The sequence below is a fragment of the Argiope bruennichi genome, chromosome 8 (genome assembly GCF_947563725.1).
Source record: "Argiope bruennichi chromosome 8, qqArgBrue1.1, whole genome shotgun sequence".
Lineage (NCBI taxonomy): Eukaryota > Metazoa > Arthropoda > Arachnida > Araneae > Araneidae > Argiope > Argiope bruennichi.
The window spans coordinates 39928004-39953271 of NC_079158.1; the positions used below are offsets into that span (position 1 = coordinate 39928004).

Here is a 25268-nt window from a genome sequence, read left to right on the forward strand (position 1 = left end):
GAACAGCAAAGCGAGATGGCTGTAGTAGTGGCGGTAAAATGTCCGATTGCAACTCTCGAAGCAAGAACACTGCATTTATTTGGTTCTTTTTTTTTTCCTTGTACTCCCGAGTTAAAAATGACTTTGGAATGGAAAAAAAAAACTATTTACATCGATGTAATTTCCTGTTAGATTACCATAAATCTGAAAACCTGTTGGTAGAATAATTAGTCATTTTTTATGTCCGAAATAAAAAGTAATAGATTTCTACTTTAAAGTGCTGATAGTAAGGTTAATAATAGAGGAAAAAATTCTATCACAGGAAAAGATTACTACTGGTAGTCTCGAATTACGATTGTTCTTTTATTTTGGTTTTCAATAACTAAGAAAATAAATTTCGAGTAATAATTTTTAAGGGGGTACTAATTGGACAATTGCATATCTTAATAACAAAATTTGTATTGCTTAATTGCAAATTAAAGGAAATATGATTTTATAAAATTTGAAATTATTAGAATTACTGAAAGAAAGGAGGAAAATGTTTTACTTTGTGAAAGTATTATGAATCAAGTATTCTTGCATTTTTTAAAAATAAAAATCGTTTTATAGCAACTTCGATTAATAAAATTAACATTTTTAAAATGATACAAAAAAAAACTTTGGTATTTTTTTAAATTTTAGAAAAATAAGCAGCTTTTAACAGAGGCAGAAAGGGAGATTACAAGAATAATTTGCATACCGTTTAAAATTTTATTTGGTAAAATGCATTTTTAAAAAACATTTTTGTAGAAAAAGATTAAGAGCCATTTTCATGGCATTAATGCTTTAATTCAACGATTTTTCTGAATACTTCTTTACTCTTACATCTTTAATTATGAGGTTTAGCATTTTTTTTAGCCTTCAGTTATTCTGAATAGTTCGAATTCTTAAATTTAATGATTTTTGGATTCCGAAATAATAATTTTGTAAAATACCACACAGATGTTTCCATTCAAAACACATTAAGGAGTCAAATAACAAACATTTACACAAATTAAAAAAAAAAATGATTCAAGCTATCAACATTTTAGAGTTGGTTCCCCCCCCCCCCCCAACCATTCCATATTTTATTAACTTACTCTTTTCCAATTCGCTTTCAATTATTCAAACATGAATGTCTTAACATTAATGTTATATGTATCAAAATAAAATTTAAATAATTAAGACACCCATTAAACAGTTCTTGTTCATTCACTGAAGAAAAAAATGTGAATTATGATTTATTAGATTCAGACCTAATTTAAAGCAACCCTTAGACAATTTCGAACTGCTATTAGATGAGGATAACACCTGAGTTAGCTAATGAACTTCCACGCCACACTAGCAGCAGAAAATTAAATGAGCGCCCTGAAACACGATAGTCTTTGTAGAAATACTGCTTTGAAGCTGCTACTGTACGGCCACAAGGATGAGATTCTGCCACTATATTTTACTATAAATAACCTTAAGATATATTTTAATGTCAATGATTTCGAATTAAATTTTTCATTTGCCACTAAAACAATCTAGTGGTCACTACAAATAAATTAATAATTAAAACAGTGACGCATTCAAGCATTTTCCTATCCTAATCCACGCACATTATGAGCCCCCCACTCCCTCTTTTAAAAACCTGATCAATTTAGCTTTATTTCACATTTTTTTAAATTTAATCAAATTATTAACGATTAAATTAGGATGAATTAAATTGTGAAATGTATTCTTTTATTTGATTCATGCCAGCGTGGCATCACTTTTTAACAAATTTTATTTCAATAGATGCTTGCTGTTTATAATAACTAAATGAATATAATAAAACAGCTGGAAACCTGACCAATTATACTTGATAAATTTTAATACCATCCTTATATTTTATAATTAATAAAATTTTACTTTTTATATATGGATTTAACTGGAAACTATTTTGATAATAACTGTGATTAACTTTCAGTTCAGCATCCCTTACGCAGTCGAATCGGAAATTTGCCACCGATTATAAAATTGACGAAATATAAATAAGGATACAGAAAAACGTCATTCGGATAGATTCATAGCAATCAGCTTCTGATTTAATTATTATAGATGATTTCACCATTTCTAGAGGGAAGACAATATCTACTCACTTCGTACAAAAAGTGATTCAAGTGAAAAAATAACATTATTTCTACTGATAATGATTCGATTTTCATATAGAAAGAAGTAATACTCTGAAATAATGTGTGTGGAATTGATAATATAAAAAATATTACTGTAGCATTAAAAATAGAATTATCAGCAAAAAAGGTTTGAAAATATATATATTTTTAAATGTAATTTTTCTCTTACCTGCTATAATAAATTGAATCTTGATTCCCAAAAGAGATTCGAATGAGAATTTCAATACCAAAAGCTATTTACTGAAGATAATTCAATCTAGCACTATAACAATACAGCACTAACGTGATAAAAATGATCTGAATATGTACCAGATAAATTATAAAAGATAAACACTAAAATTACCAAATATAGGTAAAATGTAATTATTTTTTATTATTACTTATATTCAAATCTGGGGACAAATTACGTCATTAATCTGCCTACTTTTCTCTATTATTCGATGGTATACTTTGTTTACAGAATGCATTTAAATTTAAGAATCCATAAAATACTCGATAAATTTAAGTATTTCACTGTTTCAAATTATATTTATGAATAACCTAATTTTAATTGATTGGTAAGATGAAAGAAAATTTAATTAATTTGCATAGCCACTATCCATTTGAATCAAATGCAATGCAAAATGCTCTTGCATGAAATATTAAAAAAAACATATCGATGAATATTGAGTCACTGAACACAATATTTTATATCGATTCCAGCTGCATAAATTTAAATTTTTAATATGCATCTTATTTGACAACTTCATAATATATAATTATTTCACCGTCATATATAATCAATAGATAAAATGCCTAACCGTTCAAATAGAAGAGCATGTAAAATAATTAAGAAGCCATGAATGAATAAATATTAGCTTCTATATAAAATCTGAAATTTTATTACTGATATAAATTAAATAAGATATTTAATTTAAATATAGTGTAAATCAATCCCAGTTTAAAACTATTACAGGTGTACTTGAATATACAGTAATAATATTCGATGGATTTCGACCTGAAATTCTTTATTAGCCATTTTCTAGGCGTGATTCAAGTTTAGAATCCCCAATTCTTATATTTCACAATTTTGTCTAGCTACTTTTTTTATGATTTTATACATAAAGTGAAATTGTCCCGTTATTTACTATATTTATAACCATAAAGCAGTTGATTACAGTGAATCAATGAATTTAACATTAATACCAAATATCGTATCGGTTCTTTTTTTTTTTTAAATTTGTCAAAAGAGCGAAAATTCTCTAAAGTGGAACAATACCTAAATTAAGAACATTTTTAAAAACAATTGCAGACGATTCTTTATACGAATAGAACAAAAAAGTGCGCGAAAATAGAAATGCAACATCATTCCAAGCAAAGGAAAAACAAAGTAATAATAGTAGATAAACAACAAAAAGGGGCGATTATTCTTATAAACTAGTTTAAATCTATCAGTAAAACTAAGCTACAAGACCAAATTGAAGGTCAGTAGATCAGTGTTACACCACAGCTCATCCTCAAACTTTCGGTTCATCCCTCAGGGAAAAAGTGGACCGGACGCGTCGGGAACAACCTGTTTTCTATGCCTCATTCCCTTTAGCAAAGCATGCAGAAAAATCAAAATGCAGATTCCCCGCATGCATATGTAGACTTCACTTGTTTATTAAGTTTCGTTTTCGCTTGGATGCTAGTCTTGGCAATGGATCCGTCATATCCACAATTTTAGAATTAGTTCAGAATATATTTGAACCGAATAACGTTTTATTATGAAGTTGTCCGAAATAAATCAAGCAAATTTAATCAAAATACATTCTTAACATTCAATTTATAACGAGCCCGATTTTTAATAGCATAAGAGTGCATTTTATCTTCATAATTTAAATCACAAATTTTTTTTAATGAATAATTGCGCTACGAAATAGTTAATTTTTAGCTGCAACAAATACAAGAAAAACAGCGAGATTTAAGAATTTTTCTCAAAAATACAATTTCAATATCGAACCCAAATTAAGCTAGTTAGCATGAAATTGTAATAAACAACTGGGGAAACCAAAAGCACTAGCTAACTGATCAAATTTTTCAGCAGAGTAAAATAATGCTAAGCGTTCCTTACTAGTTTAGAATAAAACTCTTTAAGTAGTGATGTTTAACCCTTGACATGATTTTTTTAAATCAACATTTGCAATCAAATCTAAATATTGCCATTAAAACAATTTAATAAGATACTATAACAAAAATTATATTGCAGGATTTATATAAGTAGGCAGATAATTAAATATGTTTGGTATATATAATATTTAAATCCAGCTTCTGTAAAACTCATTACCAACTTATTTAAAATTGAATTTGGAAAAGTCTTAATTTGACTTGACTGAAAATCATTTCAATCTACTATAAAACTGTTTTAAAGAACTCAAAATGCAACAAATGAAACCTGATTAAAAATGCTTTATTTGTAATAGGGAATGTAGTTCACACTTTCATTATAATCACAGAACTAATATACAAGTAACAATTTGGTCAGATGAGTAAAAATATAAACATAAGGCACAGACAGGTTCACAGCCATACATTCCAGTATTCAATTACGAATAAATTCTGCAATTAAGTCTTCCTTGGTCATGGTTGTTAGAATTTTCCCAACTTAATCAGCAAATTAATTGAAAAAGCATTAGACACATTCAAGATAGAAAAGAGCAATACTTTTACATAAAATATATAATTCTCTGATATAATCTCTTCAAAATAAAAATTTGATTTAAAAGTACAAATAAAAAAAAATCTACATAAAATCTTTACCAATATACACAGGAAATTATAATTCTTGATTAATTCTTACATTATTTTATACAATAACTTTTAAACTTATACATTTTGATTAAAAATAAATTCTATACTTATTGCACCTCATCAATTTCTGTAATCATATATTTAACAGGAAGACTAACCATTCATACTTCTGAATAATTACAAAAGAAATGTTATATAAATTTCAGTAAAATTTAACAAAAAAATCTTTGATAATGATACAATATTAATAGACACGATATTAATGCAAGTGGAATAAGATTTATCAAGACTTAGACTAATAATATTTTACACTTTGATCATAGCATTACTACAAAATACATCACTGAAAAGCATCAGAACATATAGTACAGAATGCATCATATTAGACTTAAATTGTGCGATTTGACAGTTTAAATTACAAAAACATCAACCATCAAAAAAAATCAAAAACTTTGCATGACTTACCCACATCAGAAAATTTTGGCAAATCATTCTCAACTAGCTTAGAATGTTTTTCTTATACATTAAAAAGTGAGCAGATTACTTGTCCACTTAGCAGCTACTTGCAGTTTAGTTTAAATAAATAAATTACATAAATATATGATACAGCAATAAACAGATAAAGTATGACTAAACAATTAAAACATAAGGATCCCAACTGTCGTGATATTTAGAGACAATTAGCCACTAATTAAAACAAAAACATTTCTAAAAATTCAGAAATGGGGATAAAGTTGGGAAAACAGCTGTTTAATATACTTAACAGAACTAAAAGATAGACGTAATACTAGATATACAATAAAAATTCTTAAAAGCACCATTTAAATCCTAATACTTTCCAAATTAAAAAGCCTTAGAATTTTATTTATTAAATTAACAATAAAATTAAAACACAACATGAATTACTTTTTACAGATGCAAAAATAAATACGGGAAGCTAAATGAAATCCAAAAATACAAATGCATATATCGTATGAGAAAAGATGTAAAATCCACACAGCAATAAAAACTGGTCCCCCAATCTATTAATAGCACACAAGTTAAGAGGGTATTAATATAAGGCACATAAATGGTTTATATGTCACTTGTATCACAAACGCATAAACTTGCTTCATTGCTTCTGAAGATAAAGAATGCTTTGAAGAACATAGAAAATCAGTAGATATACTTGAAGATTAAGTATAAATGGCTATAAAAGCACATAAAAAAGCACTTTAAAAACTTTTTAGTTATCTAAATGCTAACTTGCATGATTAAAAGACTACAAAAATATGCAACACTTAATTATGATGTTCTGCATAAGTCACATTCATAAAAAGCATTAAAAGTCAATATTTTAATAAATTTGATTAAATGTTGGAAATTTCAAAACTGACAAGCATAATAACAGCCAATGCAAAAATTTTTTTCCAAAATTCAAAATTACGAGTTATACAAAAAGATTTTAACTTAAAATTTAGAAAATCCTTCAGAATCGAGTAGTACAAACTTAAAATGCTTACCCAACACAACAGTAACAAGAAATATTTGCAAGAGACTCATAATAACTCGGTTATTACAAGATCTTCGATGCACTTGAAATGAAAGATGCTCAACAAAATCGATCGTTATGATCGACATGTAGTGCGAAATATTCTTGTAACTGCATCTAACATTCAAAATTCTATGATGAGTATCTAGTCTTTAATGTGGAGATTAAAAATCTATAGATTTAACTACATAAAGCTTCTTATGAAATGCGAAAACTTACACAAGTTAAAATTTGCCATTATTAAAGAGTATTTACAAGAAGTGCAAATTGAATTACTATTAGAATGTAAAGCTCTGCAAAGCATATTACTAAGCCTACAATTTTATATTTTTAGTCAAAAAGATATTGTAAAGCTGATTATAACACTATACTGACAAATAGTAAGGTAGAAGATACTCTATGACCTTTCCTAGATATGAAAATAAATAATTCATAATGCCCTTGCAATTTACACCCATAGTGCTCCAGTTAACCTACAATAGCTGTATATAAGCACTTTTAAATAAATGAAAGCAAACAAAGATAGGAAATTATGGAATATAAAATATCAGCAGGGGTTTATAGCTTAAAATATTCTAAATACAAATAGATTAATAATTTACACTTTCATACAGCTAGCTTCCAACACATCTTCCACTACAAGAAGTTCGTTACTGATAAACCAAATTCCATTTCCAGCATGTAAAATTAGGAAAAAACTTAAAAAGACTTAACATATTTATGTCGAGTCCAAAAGATGTCACCAAATTGGCTTCAGTCTCTTCAATAAAAAAAAATTTAACAGTAACAATGATTTCAAAAAAAGTTACGGAGAATTTCCATGTGCTAACTGGCTGAAAATGGGAAGTCTGATATTTCTATTGATGTCCAATGCAGCACATGATTCAGGCTTAGCTGGGGACTCAGCATTGCTGTTTACCTCATTAAGGCAGTCTAATTCCAGTTCAGACACCAATGTATCTAGTGATGAAATTAAATCATCATTCTGCTGCACAGACAATAATTCTTCTTGTGGAACAAGTGGTGGCAATGTTGACAGGGGTTTCAGAGGCATATAATCAGCACCAAAGAACCTTCCACTACTCAGAGTAGGTGGTGCTGTTTGAGGAACTTGGGGCAAAGAGTACGATGCATGACTATCATCCAAGAAAAATCCACCAAGAGAAGACGTAGGTGATCCACTGCTGCTACTGATGCTACCAGTAGAGCTGTTAGTAGGCGATAGCTCACCAGCCGACCCAATGCTAAAACTACATATATCGTAATCTTTTGGCGAAAGATGAGGCGATAGGGAAGTCGGGGACAGGCTAGGATTATTCGCAACTGGTAAATTTGCAGGCCCTTGCAATGTATTCAAAAGGCACTTTTTAGAATCTTCACTGTTATGAATGAAGTGACATCTGGGCCCATAAGGGCAAAAACCGGTGGTATGAAATGTACGACAAAGTTCAGTTTTATATTTTGGATGGCGTGTTAATGTTCTTAATTCACCAAGACCATGAGCAAATTGACATTTGTCTCCATATTTGCAGGTGCCACTCTCTTCAAAGGGTCGACATAGTTCAGTCTTATATCGGCTAGAATTGGGAGGAGCTTGTTTCAGTGTTTGTTGAGATTTATCAACAGGCTCGCTGATACTCCTATCCAATTTTCTATGTTCACGGGATGCAAGTGTTTTCAGGTGCGATGCTGCATTGCAGTTAGCCACACTGTTACTTGCTGTCAAAGGAGGATGTTTTGTAGAAGATTTTGCAGGAAAACTTGGAATTGTATTCAAGGCAGGTACAGTTGATCCTTGCGTAGCAATTGGGATGTTGATTAAAGAAGATGTGTATGAATTGGCCAGTTGTCCACTAAGCTGCCTTTCTAGAGCCAGTGACACCTGTTGTCTGAAATCCGACGTTACTCTATGGGATTGCAGACCCTAAAGAGAAGAAAAAATATTTTAGATTCTAGTACAGAATTCAATTATTTAATTTACTTATCAACACTACTTTAACTAATAAAAGAGGGTATATTATATTATACTTGCTATCTCTTAAAATGATCCTTAAAATTTATCCATAAATAAAAATCAAAGTGTTTTGAGAAGAAATATATAAAATATACATGATGTATTTAAATCATAATTTTAAACCAGATAAGTATGCATCTGATAAATTACATTTATATATCGATTTAATATATGTATACAAAAAGAAAAAGAAAAAAAGATTTTTTAGCCAATAAGGAAAGTTTGATTTTTAAAGCATCTTTTTAATTGCATACTTTCTATTTTAATGATTCCTTCCTTGCACTTAAAAATGTCAAATATCAAAAGATACATGTATTAAATGCAGAAAAAGCATAGGAAGGTAAAGAAAAGAGCAAGATTTTAAATTCTGAATTCCTAAATATCTCATTAAATTGACAATCTTCAATTAAAGTTATAGAGAAAAAAAAATTGGTATTTAGGTTTTATTCCTAGGGAAGTGTCCAAACACAAACAAAAACAAAAAGATTAGAATTTCTAAATGCCAATAAAATTTAAAACTAAAAAAAATTAAGTATATAAAAAAATATATAAAAACATGAAAGTCAGAAAAATTAGAATAGTTAAAAATGCATTTTCAGCTCCACACATGCACATCTAAGAAAAATTTTCCGAGAAGTCCTTTAAAGGAAGGCTTTTAATAATGGTCTTCCAGAACCAGCATGCCCCAACAAATTTAAACATTTCGCTCCTCTATTCCAATATCACTTATGTATTCGAAATAAAAAATTAAGTATTTAAAATATAAAATACCGAACGATGATCATCAGCAGAAAAAACTTCGGATATTGCGAGCCACAATTTTCAGAATCAATGGGGGAGGAGCTTAAAATACGCGTCCTACAGCTTTTCAATTTCATTATCAACTTTTTCCAAATACAAGATTAAAGTCCTTTGCCAATCAAATCTTCTCCCTCCCAATAATAGATCTCACTTGCACTCGGTACCGCACAGCCTTGTTGTAGTCTCAAAGAAATGCTGAAACACGAATACATCCGTGCATCTTATTAGCGCAATATTGTTACATTAAATGAATATATTTAAGAAAGGATTTTTTTACTATCCAATACCAATTTAAAAAATAATGCAGTTTGTTTCATAATTACTGAAATCAAACATGACATACAACTTGGGATAAGAAAAGTCGACTTTCGTAGTATAGTTAAATGCACCAAACAAACATCGAGAAGCATGATAAATTCTACAGTAATATAAATTTATACATAAAGAGTTGGCATATTAAAAAATATTGTAGAAATTGATTAGTGTTCTTCACATGTAATCTCCTGCATGATAAAATTTGGTTCTGAAAATGCTGCATTTCGCGTTTTCGCGGACATGTGACCAAGTCGTATGCATTAAACGTAGTAGATTCAGAAAGCATGAAGTCTTAAGAGATTACATTTTTCGCGAATTCTGAATTCAAAGGGCAGCTTCACAGAAAAAATATTTTTTTATTCTTTTTATGTATTTAAAGTACAGAGGTTGCAAAGGCGAATACAAGCTTCGCTCCCTCCCTTTAATCTTCGATTCCATATTTCGTACTGTATTGATAATTTTCTTTTCACACGGCATAAAAAAATGAAAAGATTGATTTATAGATTAAAAGTCTTCTGCTCACATAATCCAAACGCATTAAGTGCATCGCCAATCTTTCGGAATGAAGGCGATAAATTACTGTTTCTACGCGTCGATGCGCAGAGAAACAAAAAACACCGGTACGGCAGTCTGCTGTAAAACGAGGTTAGCAGAACAACCTGTTCCTTGTTGCTTTTCAATGAGGATTCGGGATTTCTTTACTAACCCACCACGACATTCAGTGCAGAACTTCAAGGGCATTATTATTTACAGAGTTTTTGAATTAACAAGAAATCAATGGCACAATAAGAAGGCTTAAAGAATAAATGACAGACAAACCGAATGCTCCAAACTTTTATGAAATAAAAACCAAACAGTGCAATTCTTTAAAGAATAATCAGACAGTTCACAAATTTCATTTTTCGGAGATTACAATACGGTTTTCTGCGCTTCACTGTCGTTAATTCAGTTATCATTGAGTACTTTAATTAAGTTAATTCTAAGAGCACGATATTCCTTATCTAAATCTGAAAACAACAATAAAAGTAATTCGTACGTCTATAAACATTTTTACCTTTAAAAAAAAGTATCTCGCGGTCGTTTTTTTATCCTTGATTCTCAGTTGGTTAAAAGTAGCTTCAACTAAAACAAATCTTGCTGACATTCTTCTGAAACTCGTAAAATACCGTTGACAGAAATTAAAAGTTGAAAATAAATTAATAATATTCTCAATATTTCACCAATATCTTTAGTTTCAATTTAAAGAATAAATAACTTGATTAAAATCCACCAAATAGCACTGTATTGGTCAAGCGTAGGATTGTTTATTTACTCTAAAAGTTCTGAAACAAATATCCGCACTTCCCAAAAAAACTCGTTGAATAACTTCCTACAGAAAAAAGTAACGAACTCGGATAACGAAAAGTATTAATTCTCCTTGCATCCCTAGAGTGCGCAAGTCCTTACAGCTCTATGCATTCAGTTTATTTGCAAAATCACGGCTAATATTTTAAGGAATTACAATAAAAAAAGTGAGATACGATACTGCGACACTGTATATTGGCATCTTAAAGATTGATGGAACAATATATAAAATTAAATCTTAATTGAAAGCTAATATAATTAAAAAATTTCTAACTTTATTAAAGTTCAGATTAAAAACAATCCAACCACTGAGTTTAGATTGGGTAGGAAATACCTATTAACTGCATTAATCGGCAGGCTAAAATGATTCTAACTCGGAAGAAGCCGGTATTGGGACGAAAGAAGAGCATATTTCTAAGTTCTCGTGATTCATGCTTAATACAATTATATTTATTTTTAAAAACAAAAACCGTAAAAGTTATAAAATTGGACAACAAAACAATGTTTCCACGTTACTATTACAATAACACCAGTTCGTAAATGCATCCAAAAAATAAACTGCAAGTGAGCATTTAACAACAATTATTTCTAAATTTCATTACAACACTGAAAACTTTATGGGAAATGTCTTCAATATGGAGAATAATGACAAGTAATTACACAACTACTCGAAAATATTTCGAGTAAAAGTGACTAACGGAGCCGGAAAAACGATGATAACGACGATAGAAGCATCCTCGAAAAACAAACGTTTAATATCCGGTTAAAAAACACAAGCGGTTTAATTTTATCCTAAAGCATCTGCATTTCCGACAAAAAAAATACGATACTAAGGTCTTTTATTTTCCTTAGAAGTCTCATAAAAAAAAAATGTCATTCAGAAAAATTCTGCCGGAACGCAATTACTCTTACCTTATAGAGGTTCCTGAAATCCGGGTGAAAAGCTGATACTAACGCGGTGGTCATTGCGTAACAATTACAACCACCTACCACAACTGGAAGTTTTTAACTGAATCTGCTGGAAATCTTGACTACCAACTTTTCAACCAAAACATGAGTACTCATGACGTTGCATCACGGGAGGAGCCAAGAACTGCCGATCCAATGAGAGGCGAGAGATGAGTCAACAATGATTCGAGAGAAGGCTCGTCACATTTGGCGACCTATCGCAACGCGAGATTACCATTACTCGATTGCGAAACATAATTATGTACGATGCATAACCAATCAGTTAACTTTACAATGAAAACATTACGCTGGCTACTGTCAGAAGAAAGTTTGTTTAAAAATGGAACTTCAGGCTATTTAATTGATTAATGAAAAATTCGATATGCACGTACGTCTAATTTTGCCATTATTCTTTAAAACATATGGATACGGTAATAGGTATAAAAAACGAAACTCAATCGAAGAATTATTAGTTAATATATAATTTGTAAGTTTTTCCTTTAATTTGTCAATAAATAAAAACACTCGCATTAACAAAAAGATGAGTTTCAATACAAGCAGCATTACGTGATAAGTAATAAAATAAACAATTATCAATGTATTTTCGTTCAATTCATTTGTAAGTTTAAAAAAAAAACATAATTATGTATGTTAAAAAAAATGGGAAATTACAGTCGCCATTTAACTAAGAGTTTGAATTGGCATGATTTCGAATCGTTCAAAGTTTTAAAACAATTTAAATCTATTTCTTATTACTTTTTATGAAATAAGATATTTATTAATAACGATCGCTTATATGTGATATTAAAATGCCAACTGTTTATTTTCTAAAATAAAATAATTATTACTTTCTTTTTTCTTTTTTTTTTGGCAGTCAACATTCGAAGCCTAAAAGAGCAATTCAGCGCCAAACTTAGTGGATCACAATAGAGTGACAACGTTCTGTTTTCATTGCCAATATGATAACCTGTGATGTGGATGATCCCAATTATTAATGTGTGTGAAGAGAGTGGATAATCATCTAGAACACTTTTAACGTCGTTATATCTTTAACTGTTCTGTTTTTATTTATGGGAATTTTTCAAGCAACTAAAAATTTAATTAGACAACAGCAAGAACTTTCTGTCATTGGAAACAAAGTTTCTTCTCCTTTCTTTCTTTCTTTTTTTTTTTTGCCATTTGCATAAATATAACACAGTAACTATTTTTTGTATTAATTCTTTACTTTAATGTCCGTTATATATAAAATGACAAAAGTATTTATTATAAAATGATGATTTAATCCTCGAATTATGAACTTATTAATTTTCACTCGTTCAGTATTCTTTTTAAACATAGGTTTTGACTAACATTAATTAAATTGGAAATGTGAAAATTTAATTTTTTTTATTCCAGAGAACAAACAAATAAAACGTACCTCGCGATTATTTCATAGATGAAGTAGCGGTTATTTCAATAATTCAGCTTATTTAAATATAATGCGTGGATGCCCAGTAAAATATAATAAAATAAATTCTCTAAATTAAAAGATAGTTAAGTTCGTTAGCATATGGTAATAGCTAACGAAAATGTGGGAGAAAAAAAAGGTCTTCACCTAAAGTATTACTGATGGATTTGCAGATGATACGCGTAAATGTTAAATTTTTTGAAGTTGAGATTTAACAAAAAATATTTTTAAATGATATGATAACATTTTGTCAAATTTGTAATACTTCAATATACTTGCAAATAAAAATTTTTAATTCCCTCACATGTCTCTATAATTTCTGCAAAGAATTGACTTGTTGTATAAATTATTTAAGAAAAATATTATTAAACGAAACATAAATGTTATTTCAATGAACAGAAACTAAACTGTTTTTTTTCTGCGCTAAGGATACGTTTCTTCTTGCTGGTGGTTGTTTCCTTTTTCAATTTTTAATATTCCTCAAAAAATTGTCGCGGTACACAACTTGCAAACAATATTGCATCAAGTAATATTAAAGCAGGAAATATTAATAAAAATTTGGTATCAATATAATTTTTAAAACTAATTATGCTAACTAAAATTATTAAAAAAATACAAATAATTATTAACTATTGTTTTAATAATACATAAGAATTGCACGTTATTAACAGACATAACACATGATGATGAATTTTGCCAAAGATAAATATCGAGAAGTTAAATAAATATGATTTATTGAACACTGAATTGAATTAATTTGGTACAAAAAGAGCTTTAGGTATTAAAAATATTGCAGAGTTATTGCATTAAAAAAAATTAATTTATCTCACGAATGACAAGACAAAATTCGATTACGAAAATGCTGAAATAAGCGTTAGTGCGGAAATGTGTCGTGTCCGAGATAGATGCCAAAATTAAACAGATTTTTTTGCCTGATTCCGGTCATTTTAGATTTTACTTTAATAAATACAGTGAAAAAAATTTTATAACCAAGAATTGGCAATTATTAATTAATTTCCAAGCACTGTTAATAGAGATTGTCATATTCTTCATATTAAAATTCTTACTGGAAGCTTCTAGGCTTTAAACGTTCTGCTATAATTAAATATTTAAAAAACGAAAAACAATTAAAAAAATTTATATAAAATTATTATTATTATCATCTAATTTCTTACATAAGCAACATCATCTCATTAGGTAACTGAGAAGCGATTAAAATATATATTTTCGAGCTTGCTTCATGCATTATTTACGATATACCATATAAAAAAGCAGACATTATTAATCTTAAAAAATAATTGAGAAATATTTATCATTCAATAATTTGAACCCAGAAAGAATTATATTTAAATCGCCATTTAATACAAAAATTCTTCCTCCATCTAAGGATTTGTTTGCGATGTCATGATTTATGCTATTGATCTTTGGTATCCCTCTCGAATCATTCAACTTCAATAATACTTTCAATTATTATATTTCAAAATAACTGTATTTCATATATTACAATTTAAATAAAAAAAACACTAAACAAACAACCAAAAATACCGATATTTTTTAATATACCATATGCCTTGCACGATAGTATTAGAAAAATAAAAGTAGGAGAAAAAAACATAGCAATTATGAAATAGAGATCGTACATATTCATCGAAAATGAGCTGCACAATTTATTAATAATAACTAGTTTAAAAAACTTAAACGTAGAGGAAATTAAAACAATTATTTAATTCACATTCATATTATATTAATAATTAATTCAATTTTAAACTTATGGCCCATCATTTAGGAAATTCAATAAAGCATATTAATTAGTTATGGGCAATGCGATTAATCGGATAGTATGAGTAACAACCGCGGTTAGTATTAATAATAACTGGCCATTGTCAATACTTAATGTATTTTTAATGAATTATTAATAATAACCATGATCAACATTATTTACACAAATCATAATACATAAATAAATCCTAGAGATAACATACATTACTTTTAGTATAATTAATTAACAAAAATAAAAACTGGCAAGCGCATATATAAATGAGCATTTAGAATGTGATCATTGAGAATCAACATGATCTAACTCGGAAGTAGTAAACAAAAAACTTACCTCTTTCAGAAGAGTAGGTATAAACAATGGAAAATTCAGAGAAAGAGTAGAAAAAATATTTTCGGGCGTACGTTCCATGGCCATCGCTCACACTTTGTTAAATTTTTTACTACCTCAGTATTTTAACTCCAACTAGAACAGATCTCAACGAGTCTAAACGACTACCACTCATCACTTTCGAAGCGCGAAGCGAAATGAGGACTCACTTCGGCTGTCGAAAACGAAAATCCGATTTGTCGCCAAACAGTCTCATAGCGCCCAACTCTGCCGCCAAAATAAATCTAAATGAAGATAGATACCGTATCCTTTTAAATGTTTTTTATCAATTTTTTCAGATTGAGATTATATATTTATAAGTACATTGAATTCAAAATTCCCCAATTTTTTAGAGTATGATAATAATTATTACCTTAAATTCAGTTAATAAAGAATATTATTAATAATTAAAGCTTTGATAGACAGTGACGAATCTAAACGCTTTTTTTGTTTTTGTTTTACTGTATGGAGAATTTATAGTTTGAATGAATCACATATTGAGATTTCTATTATTCTCATTTAGTTAATAACGATGAATGCCTCATTTTGGTGAAATGCCAGACCTTCTTTTGGGTAGATTTCACAATATCGAACCAGTGTAAAACGACGTTTAGTTTGGTTTTATTAATGTCGCGTTTTAAAGAAGCACTAAGGCTATTTTGGGAGGGGACCTCGTAATATTGAACTGCTGTCAGATGACGAGGACGATACTTGAACTGGCACCTACCTCTCCACATCACGCCAGCTACGTGTGAACCCGATGGACTTTGCATGCCCCAGATCCGCTAACACAATGTTTCTTTAAAAGAATCGAGTTTCGAACCTGAAACCCTCCGACTCCAAAGCTGAGATCTTACCGCCAAGCCACCACTACCATGTGACGATGATACCTAAGCCAGCAATACTTCTAACAAAATTCGGCAACATATCAATACGTTTGACATATGAGTAGTTTAAGGTTTATTTGATATACGCATACAGAAAATTTTCGGTGGTATTCAAGTTCAATTCCGTGTTCCATCAATTTCGAAGCAGAAGCGTTGCCATCGTGACACTTTTAACAAATGACTTTTCCGTATTTATATACATTCTTTTTACTTTTTTTTTATTGAAAATAAATAGTCACCATCTGATTATTAAAAATTAAATAGTTTGTAGAGACAAGTCAATAGTAACACTAAAGTCCAAAAAATTATGTTAGCATTTTGAAAAAAATTAATGTTTGATGACACATAGTAACACCGGTTTTTTTAATCAATATTTCAAAACGGTAAAAAGATAAGATATAATTTGATTAAAAAAATTTAATAAAAATTATTTAGTTATATGAAGGCTATCAGAAGTTATAACTAACAACAACAACAAAAAAAAAAGACTAGAACTTTATAAAATGTATCTGATGAAAGTTTCCATTGGCAATTGCCATCAATGAATATGAGTGTTTACTAAATTAATCTTGCATCATCTTATTGTGATGATTCGGCTATTGATGCCGTGTGTTAAAGCTTAGAAGAGCGTATTTCGCAATTCCTATGTATTGGCAAAGCGGAGGAGTGGAGCTACAATCATCTGGTATCATTCTTATACTGATGCCGTGTGTTAAAGCTTAGAAGAGCGTATTTCACAATTCCTATGTATTGGCAAAGTGGAGGAGTGGAGCTACAATTGCATCTGGTATCATTCTTATGCTGATGCCGTGTGTTAAAGAAAAGCGTATTTCACAATTCCTATGTATTGGTAAAGTGGAGGAGTGGAGCTACAATTGCATCTGGTATCATTCTTATACTGATGCCGTGTGTTAAAGCTTAGAAGAGCGTATTTCACAATTCCTATGTATTGGCAAAGTGGAGGAGTGGAGCTACAATTGCATCTGGTATCATTCTTATGCTGATGCCGTGTGTTAAAGAAAAGCGTATTTCACAATTCCTATGTATTGGTAAAGTGGAGGAGTGGAGCTACAATTGCATCTGGTATCATTCTTATACTGATGCTGTGTGTTAAAGCTTAGAAGAGCGTATTTCGCAATTCCTATGTATTGGCAAAGCGGAGGAGTGGAGCTACAATCATCTGGTATCATTCTTATACTGATGCCGTGTGTTAAAGCTTAGAAGAGCGTATTTCACAATTCCTATGTATTGGCAAAGTGGAGGAGTGGAGCTACAATTGCATCTGGTATCATTCTTATGCTGATGCCGTGTGTTAAAGAAAAGCGTATTTCACAATTCCTATGTATTGGTAAAGTGGAGGAGTGGAGCTACAATTGCATCTGGTATCATTCTTATACTGATGCTGTGTGTTAAAGCTTAGAAGAGCGTATTTCACAATTCCTATGTGTTGGCAAAGTGGAGGAGTGGAGCTACAATTGCATCTGGTATCATTCTTATCAGGTGGTGTCTCTTAGGCAAAGAGTTAGTTGATACATTTTAATTTTTAAAGTTAAATATAACTGGAAAGTAAAAGGTCATAAGCGGAGACCATTTAATCTTGCTATGTTCTGACGACTATTCTGAACGAATAATAAATTATTATACATCCCATTTGGCTTTTCTAAAACTTTCTCGCCAACTCTCTAACAAAGATGTTATCTATTGGGCAAGGCAGCGAATGCCTAACAGGGCATTGGCGAACAAAAGTTAAAAAATATTGATATTTGAAACGAATCTATCGCATAATACTTGGCGTTTTTGTTATTGTTGTTGGCCAATCCCTAGCATGCTGATTATTATACACCAAAATCGAATTTGTGTTTTAAACGCGATTATTGTCAAAAATTCACATTCCAAATTCCATTTATTTCAATCATTGCGTTTTTCAGCTATCACGTTTACATGCTTGTGAAAGAACAGACCGACAGACGATCAAGTCCTTGATGGATTTAGTTTTAAAATCGATAGTGAACTATCTTTCGAAGGTAAATCTTTATACCAAATTACATCTATCTAGTTCTCTATAATTTAGAGTTATATTATTAACTCGCATTCACGGACATATTTCTACGGAATGCATTCACAATTGGACAGAAATCTATAAATTTGGTATAAAAACTATATATGAAATTTCATCCGTTTCATTCAAAGTGTTTTTAACTTTTCGTGTTCACAGACAGAAAGACAGGCAGGCAGATAAACAAAACATCAAAAATGTTTATATATTTATTGTATATTTCAAAGCCAAGGAGGTCTGTCACGTAAAATCCTCGATAAGAACCTCGAGTTAGATTCTTTTTCATGATTATAATACTTTTTCGATACTTTATACAAAAAGAAGTAATAAAATTAAAGAAATGTCACAAGAATTTTCGTTTATAGCTACTCACCAAAAAAGATTTAAATTTATATGGTTATTAAGAAAAAAAAATTTATTGTTATAATGAAATGTGAACTTTAAGTAATACTTCAATATTTCAAGAAATTTAAGCGTAAAGGTTATTTTATTGCATCGATTTTCTCTTCAGGTCTGTGTATTTAGTACGTGTATATCAAAAAATTTTCTTCCCCCCCCCCACTAGATGAATCATATACACACAAGTACAAGAAAAGGAGAATTCTTTAAAAGCTTATTTTTCAAAATAAGTCAATCAAATCAAATCAAATTAAAAAATAAGCAATTATCAATAAAAAATCCTAATTAATAATTAAAATTTTGAAAATTAAAAGTTAATAATTTGATGCATTTTTTTTAATATACCCCACTTTTTTTTTAAATAGAACAAAAAGGTATATTTAAAACAAATTTCGGGCACATTTGGGTAATAATAAAATAAAATTAAATTAAATTAAAAATAATCAATTATTAATTAAAAATCCTAATTAATAATTAGAAATTAAAAGTTAATTTTTTTAATATGCCCAATTTATTTTTTTTTACAAATAGAACAATGAGTTATATTTAAATCAAATTTCTGACACATTTGGGTAATAAGAAAATTAAATTAAAAATAATCAATTATCAATTAAAAATCCTAATCAATAATTAAGTATTAAAAGTAAATAGTTTTTTTTTTATTATTATTACGGCCAATTTAGTATTTTTTTTCCAAGCAGTACACTATTTAAACCAAATTTCGATCACATTTGGGTAATAATAAAATTAAATTAAAAATTACAAACTATCAATTAAAAATTACAAACTATCAATTACAAATTACAAACTATCAATTAAAAATATAATTAATAATTAAAATCTTAAAAATCAAAAGTTTGGTGTATTTTTTTAAATATGCCCCACTTATCTATTTATTTATTTATTTTACAAATAGAACAATGAGGTATATTTAAACTAAAATTCGGACACATTTGGGGCGAATAAATAAAAAATATAAGTTAACAAAGTCTTTTAATGGTGTTAGCAGTTATTGTGCTCATTTGAAAAACCCAATTTATAAATTTCTAAATTTTTTTTCCCGTTACAGTTTGTCTAACATTGTATCAACAGTCTCTGCGCAAATATTTTAAAAATAGAAATATTCGGTATTATCAATTCCATCTGATTTGACAACTGGGATGAAACATTAAGAGGTGTATTATATGTTTCATCTCAGCGAACATTGCTTTCATTGGATTTTTTTTTTTTTTTCTATTTTTAATCGCATTTATTTTTTTCATTATCTTTTTCAGTGGTTTAAGTCTACACTTGCAATCAAAACGGCAATAATTATAGGGAAAAGAAAAAATCAATCTATTGAAACAGTTTTTTTTTTAATTAGATCAAAGTCATGTGAGATCAAGGTCATGCGCTCTGACATCTCAAAATGTTGAAGTTTCTTGTAATTTAATACAGACTGTGAAGTCGCATGATTTTTCTGAAGTTTAAATGAAGTAGTTTTAAACAGAAATATAAATATTGAGTGATATATCGAATAATATGTTTGTTGTTTGTTTGTTTGTTTCTAATGGCACTTGCCACTGACAAGCCCGCTGTTACGAAGACAGCGATTTAAGCCTGAGGGAGAACGTCTCTTATTTTTTATAGCAGCGCCAACTAGGGCCAAGAGTACGACTTTGCCACTCACGCATCATTTATTCGCTTGCACAACCCCTTTTTACAGGAGGGCACATTCACACATCTCACAGATAGAACAACAGAAGAACAACCATGCCCAAACCGGGACTCGAACCCGTGACGCCCAGATCACGGGGAAGACGCGCTACCCCTATGCCAGGACGCCGGCTCGAATAATATAATAATAATCAATGAAGTACCATTTTAATTAATAATAATATAATTTCTAAAATGGAAGATATTTCATTTTATACTAATTGTTTTAAAAGTGCAGAGCAATACTGGATTAACAAGCGGGAGTCGGTTCCTCGAAACTTTCTCCCCTATTCTCAAACAATTTTTTTATACCCCCCCGGAGGGCATCTCGAAATGAGGATGAGATGCTTCCGGCATGGTGGTTGGATTTCGCTAACCTGGAGGGTACACTAATAGGTAGGGGATCTGACTCTTCCAATCGATGACGGGACGTACTTCCTTCGGGGAGGATTGTACCGTGGCCGGTGATGGCCCTTAGGACTCAACCACAGTTCCCGCCAATGTTTCTGTTGCGGCGGCCAAGTGATTCAGTTTTTATGGTTTAAAACCGTGTGCCTTCGTGGCGGGTCGGAGAGTTAGATGGCTGACTGACCACCCCCCTAAAATTGTGGAGCTTGGGTAAGGCCGCTAACATCATGAATGGTATTGGCGAACATTAGTTACGAAGTACAGATCTTTGACGTGAATCTAGCATTTTTACTGGATCTTTCATGAGAATACGTATTTTAAATGCTTCTTTGTAAACAGATTGACAACACATTTGACACGGAACTGCAGTTGTAGTCACAAAATAACATGCCGAATTTGACTGATGTGAGTCATTTCGTTTACATGCATGCAAAAATACAGATCGACAGACATTCACTGACAGAAAGGCTTAAAATTTGATGAGAATTTTATCCTCATTTTATCTACATAGCGCTTTATATTTTTATAGTTCCTTTGTACTGGAACAGCCAACCAGCCAGATTTTCTGTGAATGGATTACTTTCAAATTCGACGAAGATCTACAAATGCTATCATAAGTCTGAATAATGAATTTCATTCGTCTATTCAAATCATTTTTGAGTTATCTTTTTTTTACAAACAGATAGACAGACATAATGACAAAAATAACCTTTTATGCTTTAAAAAAATCATTTGAAAATTCAATAAATTTCTCCGTTTCAGAAATGAATTACTTTTTAAATAATATAAGAAGAAAGCATTAAAAAAGATTAGAAGATCAGCACTTGAATTAAGTACCCATAAAAAATATATATAAACTCGTTTTATGAACTTTTCTAATTTACTATAGAACCAATCGAGTGATTTCTACTTTTAAAAGCTCGAAAAAAAGATGTTTCGGAAAATATTTTTTTCTTCAATCTAATTTCTTATGTATCATTTATGTTTTCTACTATCATTAACTCTCTCTTTTCTCTTATTTCCAGATGGTCCAGATTCCTCGAAGGTTGGGGGAGGGGAGGGTACGTGTATTACAGGATGAAGATCTCTGCCTTATATAGTTTTAAAAAAAGGCATTTTGAATACAGTTTACAGACCTTTTCAATTAATTCTTTGATGTTTTCGAGTCACAAACAAAGTTTTTGTCCATGTTTTGAATTAAAAAAAATAATTGTTCCGATCAATCAGAATATATATTTATACACACATATTTAAAATTTATTTTACGTATAATCAAGAAATTGAAACAAATTTTAATTAGACTTAGATTTCAGGAGAATTTGCTTTCAATATGCAAACATACAGAAACAGAAAGTGTATTTTGAATATAGTTTACAGACTTTTGCAATTAATTCTTTGATATTTTGGGGTCATAAACAAAATTATGTGTCCAGATTTTGTATTAAAAAATTTATTCCGATCAATCAAAATATATGTTAATACATAAATAGTTAAAATTTACTTTACGTATAATCAAGTAATCGAAACAAATTTTAATTAGACTTAGATTTCAGGAGAATTTGTTTTCAATATGCAAACATACAGACTAATAATTGAATCCGAATCCTGTTTTTTTAAATACTGAATTTAGGAAGAAATACAGTAAAGAATCCTACTTTCCAAATTCAGTATTCAAAAAATAGGGTATCCTTAGTATGATAATGCAAATAAATCAACCTTAACTACAAATATTAGACTGAATAGCAAAATATTTTATTTGTGCTATTTTAAGACTCCTTGCTTTATTTATTTATGAAAATTTTGATAATTCATTATTTTTTAACTTACAATTTTACTTTTTCTTACTATGTTCTTTTTCCTAACCAGCGTCTTGGATTTTGCATTAACAGACTTTCGATCGTCCTAAACTGAAGTTCAACGGGCAAATTGGTCACCACAGTATCTCATAAACTAAGTATTCTCGATTTTCAACCCCAACCCATCCGAAATGGGAAGAAAACCCCACACTCGCGTTTTACAAGTGGTATGAATGGGTTGTAAAATAATCAAGACACAGACTGCCTTTCACAACTTTCTTTGAAGTGTTTTATGTCATTGCCTCTGGACACAGCTGTCTTTGCGCGGAAGAGTCAAGTCCTGTAGGCATTTCGATAATTGGTATCGGATGGTTTTGAAACAGGAGATTTACGATCTAGGGGGTCGTGAACCTGTCTCTTCTTCAGGTTACTACTGGTGTTACAGGGTTACCAAAACTTCAGAGAATTAGTTTTGAATTGATTTTCGTTACAACGACTTTTGAAAAATCCAATACAATTTTTCTTCGATGTTATCAGCCTATTGAAACCGATTCTCTTTTTAAATTAAAAAAAAAATAATAGAATATATATAAAAACCAGAGGGAGTGATCTCCACAAAACTTTCTTGCATACTGTTTTGTCATATCAGAGAACAACTTTACTTGGCGTGAATTTGGCATTTTTACTGAATCCATCCTGTCATCCTTGGCGAGTTATTGTCATCCATGTTAGGGATTTGGCAATTAATCCTTTGCATGGATTAATGGTATTCAAAAATTGAATTTGTGTTCTAGACACACTTTTCTTAAACGATTGAAACAAAATTTGATAAACAACTGCACTAGTAATCACAAAACCACTACCAAATTAAATATATATTTAAGGCATTACATTTTTGAATTATTGAGTTTATGTATTTCTGATAGTACAAACCGACAGACAGTCAACCCGTAGTTCGATTTCGCTCAAACTTAGACAAGCATTTTACACTATAGATGTTAAATCTGTGTACCGAACTTTATTTATCTAGTTCCCTACATTCTGTAACTATCGTGTTAACTTATATTCGAATGGGCGGACGTCCTCTGAACAGATTGTGCTCAAAATCTGACAAAAAATGAGAAAATTTGGTGTAAAGATCACATACCAAATTTCAACCGTCTAGCTCAAGTCGTTTTGATTTATCTTTGTCACAGATAGACAGACGGACATTTTCCAAATATATGTCTTTCGAACTCGGCGGGGGGGGGGGGTCTAAAACGCAGAGATTCGTCAAAATCTCAACTTCGAATTGTATGAAGATTACTATAGCTTCTCTATACTACGTATAAAGAAATATACGAAGTATAAAGAAATTATTAATTAACATTTGTAAAACAGTAACATTATTTGTAAAACAGTTGATATATAAAAAAACAGTTGCAGTTGTTTGTATACAGTTGATTTATAGTAATACAGTTGTATATATATAAAAACCATTATTTGTAAAACAGTTGATAAAGTAGGTCAGCATTGATGAAGTTATAATTTTGTCTTCAGCGCAAAGTCAGCTTTGCCCAGCGACAATGACAGAAGACCCTTCAAAGAACTTTATTTCTCTATTTAGCTGTCAGAAAAGTGGCATAGTAAAATGTCTTTAAAATGATATATACTGTGTATTGCAAAAGAATCATTAAATTTTTAAATTTAAGAAAAAAATTGAAATAACATAAGATTAGCTTGTTTATGACCAAAGGGATCAAATTTTTAAGCGTCCTAGAATGTCTCAGATTCTAGGACGCTACCAGGTTATTAGGGATTATTACTATTGGAGCGCGTGATAAATCGAAACTAATAAATAAATAAAAATATATAGAGGTGCATACATATACTTTGTTATGAAGTTTATTATTTTTTTCCATCAGTCTTATGCATCCATATTGACCATATTTTGGTAAAAATTCTATGCTTGATAAGGATTGGAAAAAAGAAAATTATCCATTCATAGTTGTTGACTTTTGTAAAATTTTAAATTTAATTAATCTTTGTTTCGTATGATCTACTCACTGCTATGTAAGAAATGCTATGCAGAACATGCGCTCTGGGCGTCTTTATATGGAAGTGCAAAACCTATAAATTAATTATTTGCATTAAAAAAAATTTTTTTAACACATATAACCTCGATTTTAAAAAATTTAAACGATTTCAACCAGTGGTGCATTTTTCTAATACAACCTAGAAACTACCCAAGTTGGTTCCCAAAACGAGAAAACAAATGGTATTATTATGTTACAAAGATTTGATGGTCAAAATTCTTATCTGCGAAAGGAGTAAGTTTGTCAAGCATTAGGTCCTATTCTGTGAACGAAGGGGTGTAGACATGTATTTGATGACAGTTAGAGATAATTTATTGATTAATTTCATTCCGGACATCAGGGTTTTTCACGGTATGCATAGGTATGAAATGATGATATGATATAAATGTATGTGTCACCGTTAAAGTATGAAATCCGTTATTTCATAGAATACCTAGTTATTCCATGAAATAACTGATCGTGTCCGTTAAAGTGTAAAACTCTCTTG

At 30.1% G+C, this 25268-nt stretch overlaps 1 protein-coding gene across 2 annotated transcripts; it reads right to left on the reverse strand.

Moving 5' to 3' along the window:
- Positions 1–4560: 4560 nt before the first annotated feature.
- LOC129980959 (mRNA decay activator protein ZFP36L1-like) lies at positions 4561–15610 on the reverse strand. Of its 2 annotated transcripts, none has more exons than XM_056091494.1 (2): positions 15430–15610; positions 4561–8377 (listed from the first exon to the last, which is right to left on the reverse strand). In XM_056091494.1, exons 1-2 carry the CDS (start codon positions 15511–15513, stop codon positions 7259–7261), a joined length of 1203 nt encoding a protein of 400 aa, XP_055947469.1. In that variant the 5' UTR covers positions 15514–15610; the 3' UTR covers positions 4561–7258. The 2 variants fall into 2 exon arrangements, with proteins under 2 accessions (XP_055947469.1, XP_055947470.1); XM_056091495.1 differs by lacking the exon at positions 15430–15610 and adding an exon at positions 11840–11985.
- Between the last annotated feature and the right edge of the window lie 9658 nt (positions 15611–25268).